Source organism: Heterobasidion irregulare (genome assembly GCF_000320585.1).
Source record: "Heterobasidion irregulare TC 32-1 unplaced genomic scaffold scaffold_05, whole genome shotgun sequence".
Taxonomy (NCBI): domain Eukaryota; kingdom Fungi; phylum Basidiomycota; class Agaricomycetes; order Russulales; family Bondarzewiaceae; genus Heterobasidion; species Heterobasidion irregulare.
Window position 1 is genome coordinate 1,257,288 of NW_009258201.1, and position 14,416 is coordinate 1,271,703.

General features: G+C 48.6%; 6 protein-coding genes across 6 annotated transcripts; 3 read left to right on the forward strand and 3 right to left on the reverse strand.

Moving 5' to 3' along the window:
* Window positions 1-1,895: 1,895 nt before the first annotated feature.
* On the reverse strand, window positions 1,896-7,018 carry HETIRDRAFT_417805 (uncharacterized protein; the record flags this gene model as incomplete). The annotated part of the gene is made up of 22 exons (XM_009548049.1): window positions 1,896-2,115; window positions 2,173-2,369; window positions 2,430-2,497; window positions 2,555-2,640; window positions 2,694-2,746; window positions 2,797-2,916; window positions 2,968-3,289; window positions 3,351-3,520; window positions 3,576-3,777; window positions 3,836-4,041; window positions 4,097-4,309; window positions 4,366-4,495; window positions 4,552-4,645; window positions 4,693-4,820; window positions 4,872-4,961; window positions 5,014-5,327; window positions 5,388-5,492; window positions 5,560-5,730; window positions 5,782-5,960; window positions 6,020-6,360; window positions 6,409-6,584; window positions 6,635-7,018. 22 exons carry the CDS (start codon window positions 7,016-7,018, stop codon window positions 1,896-1,898), a joined length of 3,969 nt encoding a protein of 1,322 aa, XP_009546344.1.
* Window positions 7,019-8,318: 1,300 nt separating this feature from the next.
* Window positions 8,319-8,694, reverse strand: HETIRDRAFT_317252 (uncharacterized protein; the record flags this gene model as incomplete). Its single annotated transcript, XM_009548050.1, has 3 exons — window positions 8,319-8,434; window positions 8,498-8,529; window positions 8,591-8,694. The coding sequence occupies 3 exons, from the start codon at window positions 8,692-8,694 to the stop codon at window positions 8,319-8,321; spliced, it is 252 nt and encodes an 83-aa protein (XP_009546345.1).
* Window positions 8,695-8,857: 163 nt separating this feature from the next.
* Window positions 8,858-10,147, forward strand: HETIRDRAFT_475208 (uncharacterized protein; the record flags this gene model as incomplete). The annotated part of the gene is made up of 6 exons (XM_009548051.1): window positions 8,858-9,076; window positions 9,168-9,269; window positions 9,322-9,333; window positions 9,401-9,561; window positions 9,633-9,772; window positions 9,816-10,147. Exons 1-6 carry the CDS (start codon window positions 8,900-8,902, stop codon window positions 10,145-10,147), a joined length of 924 nt encoding a protein of 307 aa, XP_009546346.1. The 5' UTR covers window positions 8,858-8,899.
* A 155-nt stretch (window positions 10,148-10,302) lies between these two features.
* Window positions 10,303-11,469, reverse strand: HETIRDRAFT_317876 (uncharacterized protein; the record flags this gene model as incomplete). The annotated part of the gene is made up of 12 exons (XM_009548052.1): window positions 10,303-10,342; window positions 10,396-10,421; window positions 10,492-10,500; window positions 10,557-10,590; window positions 10,651-10,709; window positions 10,762-10,842; window positions 10,894-10,915; window positions 10,968-11,025; window positions 11,078-11,165; window positions 11,226-11,270; window positions 11,328-11,373; window positions 11,429-11,469. 12 exons carry the CDS (start codon window positions 11,467-11,469, stop codon window positions 10,303-10,305), a joined length of 549 nt encoding a protein of 182 aa, XP_009546347.1.
* Window positions 11,470-11,610: 141 nt separating this feature from the next.
* On the forward strand, window positions 11,611-12,202 carry HETIRDRAFT_417808 (uncharacterized protein; the record flags this gene model as incomplete). Its single annotated transcript, XM_009548053.1, has 2 exons — window positions 11,611-12,013; window positions 12,072-12,202. The coding sequence occupies 2 exons, from the start codon at window positions 11,611-11,613 to the stop codon at window positions 12,200-12,202; spliced, it is 534 nt and encodes a 177-aa protein (XP_009546348.1).
* Window positions 12,203-12,247: 45 nt separating this feature from the next.
* On the forward strand, window positions 12,248-14,119 carry HETIRDRAFT_237178 (uncharacterized protein; the record flags this gene model as incomplete). Its single annotated transcript, XM_009548054.1, has 9 exons — window positions 12,248-12,318; window positions 12,394-12,526; window positions 12,592-12,738; window positions 12,800-12,928; window positions 12,984-13,103; window positions 13,175-13,395; window positions 13,476-13,680; window positions 13,752-13,938; window positions 14,004-14,119. Coding segments are annotated over 9 exons (1,329 nt in total), but the record flags the coding sequence as incomplete, so codon positions are not given.
* Between the last annotated feature and the right edge of the window lie 297 nt (window positions 14,120-14,416).

A 14,416-nucleotide genomic window follows, 5' to 3' on the forward strand; every position in this document is an offset into this window, starting at 1 on the left:
CAGTCATACTACTCGCGGGCCACTATATATAAAGGCCCTAGTGAGGAGCTTACTTGATACCATCATCTGGCTGTGAATGGAAGACAAGCATGACGGGAGCGTATGGCACATCATCATGCCACAGGCCTCAGGAAGCGCCATACATCCAGAAAGGTTGCTTTACAATACCACGACAAATGACGGAGATACGTTTCGAGATTGCGTGTGGTACACTGGAAAATGTCAGCATGTTCTGTCTCGAATAGGACAAGCAGCTTCACCATCTCGATACCGCCAGCCCGAAGATTGACAGCCTTGGCGAAGGAGATTGAGCCAGCAGTACAGCCCGGAGTATCCGCTGCAATTTGGAATCAGGTGAAAGAGGACAACGGCGATATGCAATGCCCACCTGGTCAACTCGATACCGTGCTGGCGGTCTGGTTTGAAGGCACCGGGGCAAAATCGGCATGGAAATTCATGAGGACGAAGCATGATACGTGAGGTCCAATCTGGAGATGATCTTGAAATAAACGTAGGTGACCGGAAAAGTACACCCGACTCCCAAGGTCAACCGTGGGCAAAGGAACCTGGAGGAACCATGCCGACATTACTTGCGAATCGCAGGGTAAATTGAACGGCCTTTCTAGTGCAAACTCCATTTGCCGAGTGGTTGTAAACAGGTGACTGATGGTTTGCAACATGTCTCTGCAGGTACACAGCCCGTAGGGTTCGGTGTATTGATGGAGCAAGGGGGTGAGAGTTACACGTTACGCACCGACTCAAGCGACATCAAGCGACACAAGTGTCTGCTTCCTCTTTAGGAAAATTTGCGGTAAAACAAACCTTCGAATTCTTGAACAATGATCTCGAAAGGCCTCACAGATGCATCTCGGAAAATCAGGTCCACAAATCCACATGGCAGTCTCGAAAGACGCTCGATTGATCAGGAGCATGGGTGGGCCCCTACACTCGTGCTGCCAGACGCGGATACCGTTCTCGTAGGTTCTCGTGCACATGGTCAGGGAATGACCCGGTCGTCCATGCGTAGGGCGCCATGAAGGGGCCATACTGTAATAGGAAACAGAGCGACTAGGGGCGACTGCAATAAGCGCTGCAGCTGTCATTTTGGATTGAGATGACGCATGACCAACCCAGTAATCCCCAGCGATGATTTGTGAGAAGTTGTTTCGCCTTGGAAGGGGATCGATCATGCAGCATGCTGTGTGAGTAAACATTCTTGTGGCCAACTCTTGAACCTTCTGCAGGAAAGCCCAGGGTGCCAGATCACAGGCGAGGATGAAAGAGAGTGGAGAAAGAGAATGGAGAAAGAGAATGGAGAAAGGGGAACTAAGACAGATGTGCATTGCGCATGCCTGTCGCAAAGGTTGGGTATGAGTTTGACAGGGTTCAACCACCCGGTGGGGCATCTCTAGTAGGGCGCGCATCTACCAGGTCTATCGTGTATTTAAATCGAGGTCTTGTCCCAGGAAATAAACCGGAAGACCATCGTCGTATGGAACTCCGACTTCAACTGTATAGATTCTGTGTTTGCTCTGTCGGTGACTTATCGCAGGGCAAATCATAACTACGAGACCGTCATGCGTGCGTGCTGGCCTTCCTTAGGTCATCGAGCCCATTCAATGAAGTCGGATAGCATGTATAGCGATCATCTGTGAAGGTCTTCTCGGAGAATTTGACTATAGCACCTCTGTGGCACCGTGAGTTTGCATGAGGTGATGGGTAACTAATCGATATTGGCGGAATCAAATGTTAAGCATAGTGCAAGTAAGTGCAACCTAGACTGGTAGAAACATAGCTTGCGATTCTCAAGCAAAGTCCATACAGAAGGTGACGAGCGACTGCAGGGGAAATCCAAAGATGCAATATTCAGGCGATGGTGTACGAAGTGGAAAAGTTCAGCCGAATCTCTGCCGCTCAATCACCGACTTCTGCCTTGAATCTCTCGAGACGCGCCTGTAGGTGGATGTATGACGATTACAATCGAATTGACAGACGAAAGTGACTTGCCAGTAGTGCTCCATGACATTGCTCTGCCCTAGTTTGCGCAAGAAGCTCTCGTCGTGGGTGATGATGATCAACTGAAAGTTGGAATGGTTCCTTCGTTCGTTGATAATACTGAGGGTATTCAGGATGATGAGTCTAAGTCACCGGCCTCGAGAGAAGATGACCTACTCGACAAGACTTGCAGCAAGAGCGTCGATGTTCTCCGTATCTAAAGCGTTTGTAGGCTCGTCCAGGGCGAGAATGCCGCAATTTTGTCCGAACGAATCTGACAACGCAAGCCGTATGACAATGGAAGCGAGCATCTTTTGGCCAGCTGAGCAACGACCACGCATATCCATCTCAACCTGATCCTTGGTCATGACCACCTTTTATAGAATACCGGAATCATTTCCATGTGTACGGAACACACAGACGAAGTCACATACCCGGTAATTGTACGATCTCTTGGATGCACCACCTTCACTATCTGAGCGAATTTTGATTCCATCGATATCTAGCAAGCAATAAGTACGGGGCGATAAACACCCAAGATTTGTAGAACCATACTAACCTGTGCCTTGGTAGGTCTTATTCCACAAATGTCGCATAATATCGTTTACCTCTTCCATCTTCAAAGAATGATACTTCATGATCGCACTGCCACAAAAATTCAAACAGTGTATGCAGGTGGTGTGAGTGAAATGACCTACTTATCGAGAGCCTTGGCATACTTGTCAAGGTCGTTATTCACCATATCTGACATCTGTTATGAATAAGAAACCTAGAGATACCACAAGAAGATGATAAACAGACTTTGACTTTCACCAACTGCTCAGTATACTGTTTGCTGATGTTCTTGAATTCTTTGGAATCATTCTCAAGCTGCTTGAGCTGACTCTTCAAAGCCTGAATCTGCCCGCCAACATGTGCATACTAAAGATGTCATTAGCATCGATCAACAAGACTTGAATGGCAAACAAGCACGTTGCTTTGCATATTAGTCTCCCGCTCCAACTGTTTGGGATACTGTTCGTCGAAGTTTCGCCTAGCCTTGGCGGCCTCTTCCATATCCAGGGCATCGATTTCTTTCTGGGTTTGGTTGATACTACGAACGAGATCCCGCATGAACAGATTATCGCGTATATTTGCTTGTACTGCGCCTCCCTCGTCGATCTCCTTGTTGATCAGAGCGATTTCGGCGCGAACTCGCTCGACATCACGGACATGTTCTTGGATATTGGCCTCAAACTTGTCGATTTTATCTGTAATTTCCTTCAATTTGCGGGCATGCCTGTCACGTACGTAACTGCGAATGATTGTCCTTAATGATCAATCTCAATTCTGGAACGAAGGGTGCTTGCACAAACCGGTTAATGACTCGGTTGACACTGTCAAGCTTATCAACGCTTTTGTTGAGTTCCTGCACTTCTTGTTGAGCCTGTGAGGATCTTGCGGCGAAGTCTTTCTGGAAAGAATCAAATTCTTGATCGAGAAGATCAATGGGAGCCTGGCCATCCTTAATCAAGATATCAAGTTCCTGTACGGACGGGAAAAAAGTCAGTAGAGAAAGGAAGGTGTCGTTTTTTGCTCACTTTGCCCTGCACAGTCAAGGTAGCAATTTCTTGGCGCATATCATCCATGCTTTTCTCCAAGATGACTTTCTCACGGATTTGTGCCCGGAGCTGGCTCTCGCGCAATTGCATTGTATGCAAGTCGTTTTGAAATGTCTGGATAGCATTTCTTCGACGCTCCCTTTCAGTCATAAGACTCTGCTTCTCTCGTTCAGTAGAGCGCCTTCAGGGAAGTGTCAAAATGATTGTGCCGAGATGTATCACAGAATAAAAATACTCACAGATCCGCTAGCACACTGTCAATCTCATGTTGAACATCAGTCGCTGTCTTTGTAGACCCGGAGGCTGACAGTTCTTTCTGTATGTCTGAGATATCCTGCTGAAGGCGCTCGGTGTCTTGAAGTAACCTTGAGACATTGCTCGCATGTTGTCGCAGGACATTGAGATCTTTCAGGTCCTTCTTCGCTGAAGTCAACCTTTCGGTGGCCTGTTGAGGATAGTAAGCATCATGTCTGCGTCGGAGATGGGTGGATTTACAAAACCTTGTCAGCAGCTTCTGCCAGCGAAGGCAGTGATGCATCCTTCTCCTTGATCTCTCGCTGCAAAGCAGGAATCTCGATGCTCTTGAGACGGTCTCGAGTACTTTCCACTGGTATCAGCTTCTGGAGCTCCTCCAAATAAGTCTCACGGCTATTGATGTCCGTCTGATTGTTGGCGGCAGCACTAGACGAGGTTTTTTGAACCTTCTCTTTGATCTACAACGACGAGTTTCAAGATAAGTTACGGATGGCTGATAATGCAGATAACACACGGATTTCTCAAAAATTGCGAGTTCGCCATCATCCATATGGCGTGTACATAGCGCACATATACTCCTTGACTTGCCGATCTTGAGAAACATCTCGTAAAGCTGCCGAGCACTGGCCGCCGTGCCGATTTCACTTGATTCACGATAGATGAACTGCACACTTGTGAGATAGACGCAAACACTGCTTACCCCTTCAGCTCATCCAGCTCTTCTCTGGTTGTTTTCATGGCAGTCTCAACACAATCATGTTCATAGAGGCCTTCTTGCAGCTGTCGCTCCAATCCTTCGAGAGATCAACAATTGATCCATAAGCAGGAAGATCAAACATACTCTTTATCTCCGATTGCTTTGCAGTCAGCAGGGCTTTGGAAGACGACAAGGCGGTCTCTGCTTCGTGGAGGGTCCTATCTGCGCCTGCTGACAGCCTCTCAATAGAGCCATACTCGCTATCTTTTTCACTTCACCAAACTCGTCAAGACCACAACATATCGAGAGAGAGGGATACGAACATGATTACACGGTCCAACTCCTTCTCCATAGTCTCGGCGCGCGCGTCTGTGCCGATAAGCTTCCTGAACTTCGCATTGTTGATCTGCAGACTGCAAAACATGTAAGGTGCTTCTATAAGAATTAGTGAATGAAGGTATTCACAGGTTCTTCAACTCGCTCGACTTAGACTTCAACTCGCTTTGCTTGAGGTCCAGCTTTGCTCTAGAATCAGCTTGAAGACTGAGTGCCCTAAATTCATCGTTCAATGCATCGCGCTTGTCTTCCAAACCACGGCCCTTGCTAGTCAGCTCCGTCAGGCGGTTATCATATTTGGCGGACGAAATCTCCATCCGACTCTTCTCGATCCGATCCTTCTTCTCGTCCATGTCTGCCAAAAGCGTCTCAAGCTCAGCATCAACCATTCGAGAGGCTTCGATAGTCTCTTCAGCCGCGGCGAGGTCGGATTGTGTCTTCGACTGCGTGTGGTCATGGTCAATGGAGATTATTCATCATCACGAACAAAGAGGAAGACACACAAGTTTGTCACGGGTGTGAGCCTTCTGCTGCTTGTGTTTCTCCAGAATGTTTGACAACTCGCGAGATTTATGATTATAATCATCGCCTTTTGCGCGGCGTTCAAGCTAGAATCGGAGCACGCAATCTGGGTAAAAATCCACGTATCTAACGAAGCTCGTTCACCAGACTGACCTCAAGTTTATTGACTTCTGATGTTCGCTGTCGTTGCAAATCACTCAATCTATCAGAGAACGCAACAACCTTCTCCTTGGCTAAAGGAGACGTGTCAAAGCCCTTGATGGTGTGTTGCGCGCCTAGTTCTCGAATCAAGACCTCGCGATCAGAAATGCGGTCCTCTTGCACCTGAATATTGTCAGCTCCCTGATACCGAAAGTCTCAGGGTAATCGCCATACCTTCGCTTCTGATACGAGCCTCGCCTTTTCGCCCACAAGGCCCACATGAGTTTTGCGCGCACTATCAATCATATCATCCAAGTCCTGCTTCTTGGATTCTTCACGAGCACGGTCTTGCTTGCGCTTTGCTATATGGTCTTCGAAATTCCTCTGACGATCCAAGAGCTCCTCATCAGTGTCTGTCATATATATAACACTTTAGTTTAGTTGATAAGGCCGGGCTGAAGAGGGACCTTACCACTGAGCTCTGTCACGGTGGCTTTCCGTCCAGCAAGCAACTGCTGATCCCGGTCTCTCTGCTGCTCCAGAACCTCAATTTTGACGTACATTTCTCGAAACTTGGTGGCAGAGTCTAGAAACGCTTTATTCGCCAACACCAGCCGCTCATAGGCATCCTTTGTCTCTTCGTACGAGACCTCTTTGGAAGCTATATCGGCAGTAAGATCCAATATTCGGCTCTTAAGCTTATCTGAGTGCTTTTTTTGAAGCGAGAGCGACTCTAGGCGCTCTTTTTCGGCTTTGAGTTCCGCCGCACGATCTTTTCGAAGGGCCTTGATGGAGTCAAGAGCTTTGGTGTACCTCGAAAAAGCCTCAGACAACTAGATGGATTGACAACCCCAAATTTACCTTGTTGCTTCAAATATATCGTCGAATTTCTTCTTCAACGCAGCAGGCTCAGCGAGAGGCCAATAAGAATCCTCTTGATGGCAGAAAATCACGTTCTCCAGCACAGACTTTGAGACACCCAATAGATGGGGAATCTCTGTATCCATCTCTGCACATTTAGTTGAAATAACAGCACGCTTCGAATAATCGTTAACTGTATCCTACGTTATAGATCCAGATAACGTACCTTGCCTCCGTTCTCTGTGTTATTGTCGAGGGCCAGAATGCTCTCCAGTGTCTTCATGGTAAGAGCGGCATTCTTCTTCATCGTAACAGAGAGATTACGAACGGCCAACATGCGTGTCCCGTTGGCAGCGTGGAACCTGAGCTTTACCTGGGCTTTGACCTCTTTTTCGTTCGCCATCTTAGGGTCATGCACGAATGCGCCTCCTCTTGTATTTGGAGGCTGGTCTCCTGTGGTTGCGTACTTCAAACATTCAATGACAGTCGTTTTGCCACTGCCATTATGGCCGACGATGACGGTGACGGGGGAGAAGAATTCGATTACGGAGACCTGTTTATCGTCGAAAGAGCGGATCCCACGGATGGCAAGCTTGTTGAGACTCGACATGGTATGTTTGAAAACTGCCTTCGAGCGTTTTCTCGAGGCCAGGCAGAGCGTTGGAATGCAGCGTCAACGTTGAATGAACAAAGACGCGACGGGGTCCAAACGCGATTGGTCACGCGTGACGCTTCGTGCGCTCGCTGCCAGCGGCAATTACAGGCTTGTATGTGAACAATGCTGTATTGATTACGCTCAGAGCAAGAACACTGACATTGAGAAATGTAAACTTCGCAATTGTTTAGAAAACACACACTAGGATATACTCAAAAAAAGAACCAAAATCGTATCAGTCCTGGGGTTCACAGAGTGAATCAACTGAACCGTTTACCATATCATGTACCATGTGTCTGAACCTTCGTGCCTCGAACTAGGTCTCAGGCACGACGATGGATCGAGTATGTAAGACTCCCAATCGCGACTCATGTCAAGTTCGATTCAACTCGAGCGCTCTGCTGAGCCGACGTCCCCGAACATTTGTAGGGTCCAGATGCTGTCCCTGTGGGCAACGCGAAACAACTCCATTGTCAATGGACAGGCGGACGTTCAATTCTGCCGAGTTCCCTGATCTTCCTCGACCGGCGTCTGGTCACAGCTGGTTACACGAATGACGAGAGCCGCTGTAAGGCGGCTGTAAAGACCTCGGAAATCAATCTCGTAAGTAGATGGTCGTCGATCAAGGATTCCACGGCTTGCTGTCAAACCTTCATGCTGCTGATCCCTCTTTAATACTAAAAACTCGGCGGATCATGACACTTTGAAAGGCTAGAGAACAGTTTCATGCCGTCAAAACATCTTATGATTTGGAAGGAACCATAGGGGTGAGAAGCTTAATGGACCACAACTGTCCAGTAACTGTCCCCGAAGTCAGCGATACGTACTGTATCACCCTTGTTCACCGACTTGCACCGCGGCATAATACATGATTGATTGATGAGCAGCTCGTCGAGACTAGAAGTACGCCCCACAAGCCACGTCCGATCCCAAAGATGACGAGATGAATCCACGAGTCTCTGAGCGTCCGAAATCCCCACGAACATAGGCGAGACGCACATGTCACTGAAGCTATGAGTTGAACGCATTAGGCATAGACAAGTATCAGTACACATGCGAGACGCATGCTAGCACATGCTCTCTGATATCGATTACAATCCGCCTAAGAGCGGTGTCGACGAGAAGTCGGTCAAGATCGCACGCCGCGTGAGCAGAATGCACTCACGTTCTGATTCGAAAACATCTCGCCGAAGCCCTTCGACTGACGCCATACATGCACGCAAGAGCTTGCAGTCGCGCAAGATGTCCATACGCGTCAACGACGCTTCGCCATCTGCATAGTCAAATTGTCTATGTACATCTGCAATGTAGCGTTTCCCGAAGACAGTTTTTCAATGTCAGCTTCCACGCTCTTCACGCGATCAAGCAGTACTGAACGATACGTTAGTAGAGTGCGGCGGGTGACGTGATGAGGCATATTGTCGTAAGACATACCACGAAGGTCATCTTGAGCCGCTGTGATGCTCCTGGCACAATAGAGAAGAGAGTATTGAGCGCTGAGAATGAGGCTGTAAGCCTTCGACGCACTGAATGATTTGCTCCTTTTTCATGGCGTCCCTGACGATGTCACCAGAAGAGGTTTCGATGGGCGCACTCCACGCAGCGCCATCGTCAAAATTAAGATAAGACATTGTGTAGACGGTTGGCTGTGCGGTGAGCGACGCTCAACCGTCGTTGCAATAACTTGAAGGCAAGTTGCTCTGCAAGTCTGCCAAGCGGACACATGAATATCTAGCGCCACCGGCGAGGGCGGACCGCCACATCTGAGTGACGCGTCGCGTTCTTGCCCGACTCCAATCCGAACTTTTCAATTGCCCCACTCTCCCACCCCACGTTATGTCTCTAACAGACTTGCATACGATACTCGCTTTCAAGGCGGGTCGCGCAGTGAGGCGTGAGGGGACGAACACCGTCGAACCGACTCTTACCAAGGGCGCAATCGTCGTCGAGCGCGAGCACGATGATCTCCTCCATTTCATGTGGAAAAACCGGGAGACAAATGAAACTGAAGAGGTATGCAAGATCCCTTCAAAATCCTGACACATATATGGTGCTTTTTCATGTTTCGCACAGAGCTAATGGGCTCTGCGTGTTGCCCGCACAGGATCTTTTGTTGTTCCCGTCAGACGCGACTTTCGAGCGCGTCACGCAAGCCGACGGACGGGTCTTCGTACTCAAGTTCTCCTCTTCAGACCAGAGGCATTTTGTGAGCTTTTCATCACCTTTCATTGTTGGCAGACTCTGATGGAGATCGTCAGTTTTGGATTCAGGTAGCTGCATCACGTCGCTCTCATCATTCGGCATGGAGAGATGCTGAACAATACTTACTGAGGATAGAATGGATCTTCCGACCGAGACGCTGAATTCGTCCGTCACATCAACAATCTCCTACGCATTCCCGGATACATCCCCGTCTGGGATGCTCGGACCCCTGCGCAAAGGGCGGCCCAGGAAGCAGCCAATGCACAAGCATCGTCCTCGTCTTCTCAACCCCAACCGTATGTGTCCGGATTCGTTTTCGAGTTTTCTTTTGTTAGCCACTGGACTTATATCTTCCCGGAGAATTTAGAACACAAAGTACGGGTGCTGATGCTGGTGTGAGTACGAGAGTAGGCGCAAGCAACGCACAGCCTACTCCGGAGCAGCTCGCTCAGCTTCAATCCTTGGTAGCCCAAATGTCTAGTGCCACTAGTACCAATGTTGAACTAGGTCTGTATCCCGTCTGGTAGATTTGCCTTCACGATACTCAAAGGCATTTCAGAACTCTCTCTGACCGACATCCTTACTCCTGCGGTTCTCACGCCCCTTTTCAATACGCGCCCGAACCTAATTCCGGCCATTTTCCCTTACCTACCCCCCGACCTTCCGACGCCTCCCACACCCGAAGTGCTCTCTGGCATCGTAGCATCCCCACAGTTCCGGGGCGCCGTCATCAGCTTTGACCGTGCACTGCGTACTGGTATGCTTGGCGGACTTGTCAGGCAGCTCGGACTGCCGGAAGAGGCAGGCACGAGTGTGGAAGCATTCTTAAGGGCCATTGGGGAGCAAGCGCGAGAGAGCGGGGAGAGTATGGACACGGATTGAGCAGTATCAAGTGTGTTTCACTTGGAGTGTAAATGATTGCAGCGTTGTCGGTGAACTTAGTGCAGCAGCTTTGCTGGCAACATATAGGCAAGTGGCGTAGTATACATACAAATGGTCAACAACACTTAAGAAAGGTATAAGATCTTCAGAAGAGGTCAATGGCTGCGTCCTGCTAGCCATTGAAGGATTATATCCCTATGGTCAAAGTGAGAAAGAGATTACAAGTCTGTATACCTATAGGGGCGTACAAGTTATGTTGAGATTTCATCGAGCACTAAGAATTTATGAGCACAATACGACTTCAGTTGGATAGAAGTTTTTTGCCAGATTCAAATTTCACATACCGAATAGCACTGGACGAGGAACGCTCAGCTACAACAATGCATTTAATTGCAGATTATATACTCACCGATACGGGCCTTCCTTGTATCTTGTCCAATTCCCTGAAAGCCGTGACTATGTTTGAATGGATGCAAAAATCAGTAGTATGATGACGGACTTACAGTGCTTTGATCAGTTCATTGACCGGTGCATGTCCGTCGATATCATTCTTGTTTCCGAGCTGTAGATTGAAGCATTAGGGCAGGTCGGAATGCACGAAGAAAGTGGCTTACGACGAGCAGTGGCACGCCGTGAAGACTCGGCTGGTTCAGAAGAGTGTGCAACTCAAACCGTGCTGTTTCAAATTTCTCTTTCTAGGTGTGATGTCATTACCAAAATAGTGTATGAGGCAAAAAGACACTTACATCATTTGAATCTACTACAAAGCTGACATCAGGGGTGAGCACATCGCGCGGCCAGAAACGTACATGGTTCTTACACCACTGCATCAACACCATTGCAATATCTCTCCCACATGGAACGAAACTTTGGTTGCCCTGGGTATATTTTGAGTATATGTAGAGACGACACAGATCAAGAGGCACACACCGGCAACATCCCAGATCCTGAGTGTCACATTTCCTTTCCGAACTTTACGAAAGTTGAAGGCAACTGTTGGAACGACGTCTTCACTCCACTACATTGATCCAGATTGAGGAATCACGTTGCCAAAAGTGAGCATAGACAACGTGCATACCTGACCGGAGCCAATAACATTGACGAATGAAGTCTTCCCCGAAGCCTTTGCATACACCGAGCAGGTCAGGAATTCGACCTGCGGCATGTGGATACTACCTACCTGCAAACCGACGACAGACAACTCTGCTGCCTTAGAAAAGAATATCCTGATTGATGAGATAAGTAGAGAAGGTTTAATAGCATGATATGATAACGGCTCACCCGCTAAACCACTGAAATAATGAAGAGAAGAAGCCAGGCATCTGGCAAGTCTGAGGGTGGGAGCTATGCGCGGCGCAAGGTTACGGCTGAACGGGGACAGAGTATAAGGTTAGGGCTGCTGACTCACGGGTGCTGAAATCCTCAGCTCGAACTTGATCATTCCCGTCGCTGGCGTTGCCCGGATGAACGTCTTGCGCTATCATCGTCTACGTCTTAACCTCACTCCCAAAAGATGGCTCTCGACGGTTAATGGAGGCAAACTCTCAGAGCGTCTCCTCGAACGCCTGAAAAGCTCCGAACCAGAGGTAATATCCTCGTCGGGTGAGGCTCTCGGCCGGCGCCAAGTTGCTTCCTCCAATCTTCTTGACACTCTCAATCTTGTTGTGACAGATCAAAAGCATTCTCATAAAGGCCGCGAAAATCAGAAACAGAGATACAAGAAACGAAAGGAGAAACAAAAGCAGCGGAAATCTCCTCGAAACAATGAGCCAACGTCAGCACCTAGCGAGGTTGTTACGCCAGACCAAATAGCCGGAATACTTTCGAATATTCCTTTGGTGCAAGACGTAGCAGAAGCTAGTGATGGTGTGCTGTTCCTGACTCTCCTCATTTTTACTTCACTTATCTTGATAATGTTGTATAGACGTCATCGAGTCACACATCGATTACAACGACAGAGATGGTGCTCCTCATATTCCACGAACACTTCTCTATACACGACGCGTCGAAGGAGTTCTTCACTCTTTAAAAGATCCAATATTAAAAGGCATGTGAACGCAAGCACCAGACTTCGCTATCATTTCATAACTGGTACATCTAGACCTTGAACCGCCATCGCCGCAACAGCCCATTGCACAACTTGCACACGGTCTCGATCGTGTCCTTTTTAAGTCCGTTATTTAACTCAAACGCACCTCCTTCCATCTGTGCTTCTTGGTCTAATTACGTCCACCTTGTGTCTTAAGTCCTGGAGTCAGTTGGTTGCAAGACCCGCGTTCAAATGTTTATAACTACACGACGTGGCTAGAAAACGTCCCATCGGTCAAGGACTTCGCTTTCGAGCGTTTGGGAGGTTTCATCAGCAGTTCTCGAGATCAAGTAAGTTCGTTCGAACCGATACATGTTAGAGAAGGCGATTGAGGTACAAGCGGGCATGATTCAAGGATCTTTGGTCGCTAGCAAGGAGCGAAAAGCGAACATTCGCAGGATCAACCTCGTCTCTTTCTGGCCTGCTGAGCCATATCTATTTCTTGATCTCGGGAGACAAGCGTGTCAACACGACATCGCTGAGTCGACATTTCCAGTACGAGGTAACGAGCGTTCGGGTCCCACCTTGAAATATGTACAGAGGCTCATGGTACTGTTTGATAGCCAACGAACTTCACTCCTGGTCAACGTATGCCTGCGTCAGTCGTGTTAAAGCACAGCGATGGCGTGTATGCGATCGATTCCTTAAGTCTAATTCCCGGAAGTTCGGAGAAGAATGTATTGACGTGGATGGTCAGCCCAATTCAACAGGTCAATTTTTCCAATTTTCATGCTCTTGTCACACCAGGGCACTGTCCTCGAGAAATTCCTCACGATGCCCAAAGAGCAATTCTCTCGACTGTTACGTTCATCTCCTGATCCTACAGAAGAACCCGAGTCTAAGCGCGAGGCATATCGATATTCAAAGGTATACATCTCTTACACAATCCTAGTACCTACTGACTGACTGTTTGTATTTTATCTGGGTTGTGCTTTCAGTCGGACAAATTCGTCATGCGCTCCCAGCTAGATTGTTACGATTCCCGTTTACCGGGCACAGGAGTGTTTGATATCAAGACCCGCGCTGCGGTTCCCATTCGTTTAGACCTAATGAACTACGAGGAGAATTCCGGATACATCATTCGCACACTTCAGGGCCCACTCGAGAGCTTTGAGAAGGAGTATTACGATCTTATCAGATCGGCCTTTCTCAAGTATAGGTATGTGGAATTGCTCTCCGTGTCTTTTATTGTGGTTCATTGTAACTTTTCGTTGTCTCGTCTTTTTTGTGACGGATCAGCTTTCAGGCACGCATAGGGAATATGGACGGTGTCCTCGTCGCGTATCATAACACAGCACGTATCTTTGGATTCCAGTACGTCCCCCTTTCGGAGATGGACTCATGCATTTTTGGAAGTGAAGGTCGCGGAGATCGCGTCTTCGAGAAGTGTGTTCAAATGATGGAGGCTATCATGACCGAGGCAGTACATCAATTCCCGGACCAGGTATGTTTAGCTCCTCGTCTGACCTCTGTCGTCTGCCCTGAATTGACCATGCCATTTCTGAAATGGCACAGTCCATTAGATGCGTCACAGAAAAGAAAGAGGGCAGCGACGTGTTGCAGGTTTTCCTTGAACCTGCCGACTGGAACGAGGAAACTCAGGGCCCTACGCCCATCGTTCAGTTGGACGTCACGGTTGTGAACTACGCCGGCGACACGGAGGTGCGGGGATCTACGGCCGTTGCGAGATCAGACCTTCCTTGTATGTTTACAAATCGCCTATTCCTATCATGTCTGATCTTGACAATGTTGGCATCCAACACCCAGGGACAATTCTATACTCCATATCCATTCCATCGCTCTCGCTGCGCGAGATTCGCGGGAACCTGAGCGAGGTCATCAGCCGACAGTTCTTTGCATATAATCTCCCGTCTGGTGTCAGCGTGCAAGATATGGAGACACGGTGGAACGAGATGAAGTTTAACCCCTCATCCACGACACCGCCCGCGGTTTATGATCCGGCGTTCTTCAAGAACGCGGGCAGAAATGTGCTAGCCTTACGGGCCCTCGCGCGGGCGGGCAAGGACGAGCTCGAAAAGCGCGATGAGGAATGGCGAAAAAGCGGAAGAAAAAAAATCGTTTTGGAGCCGGGTGAGATAACGATTGCGAAGCTGCAAGGGGCTACCACCCAGAGCATGTCGGACTCGGACTCGCCGTTTGGACCTGCACTTGCAGCCTTT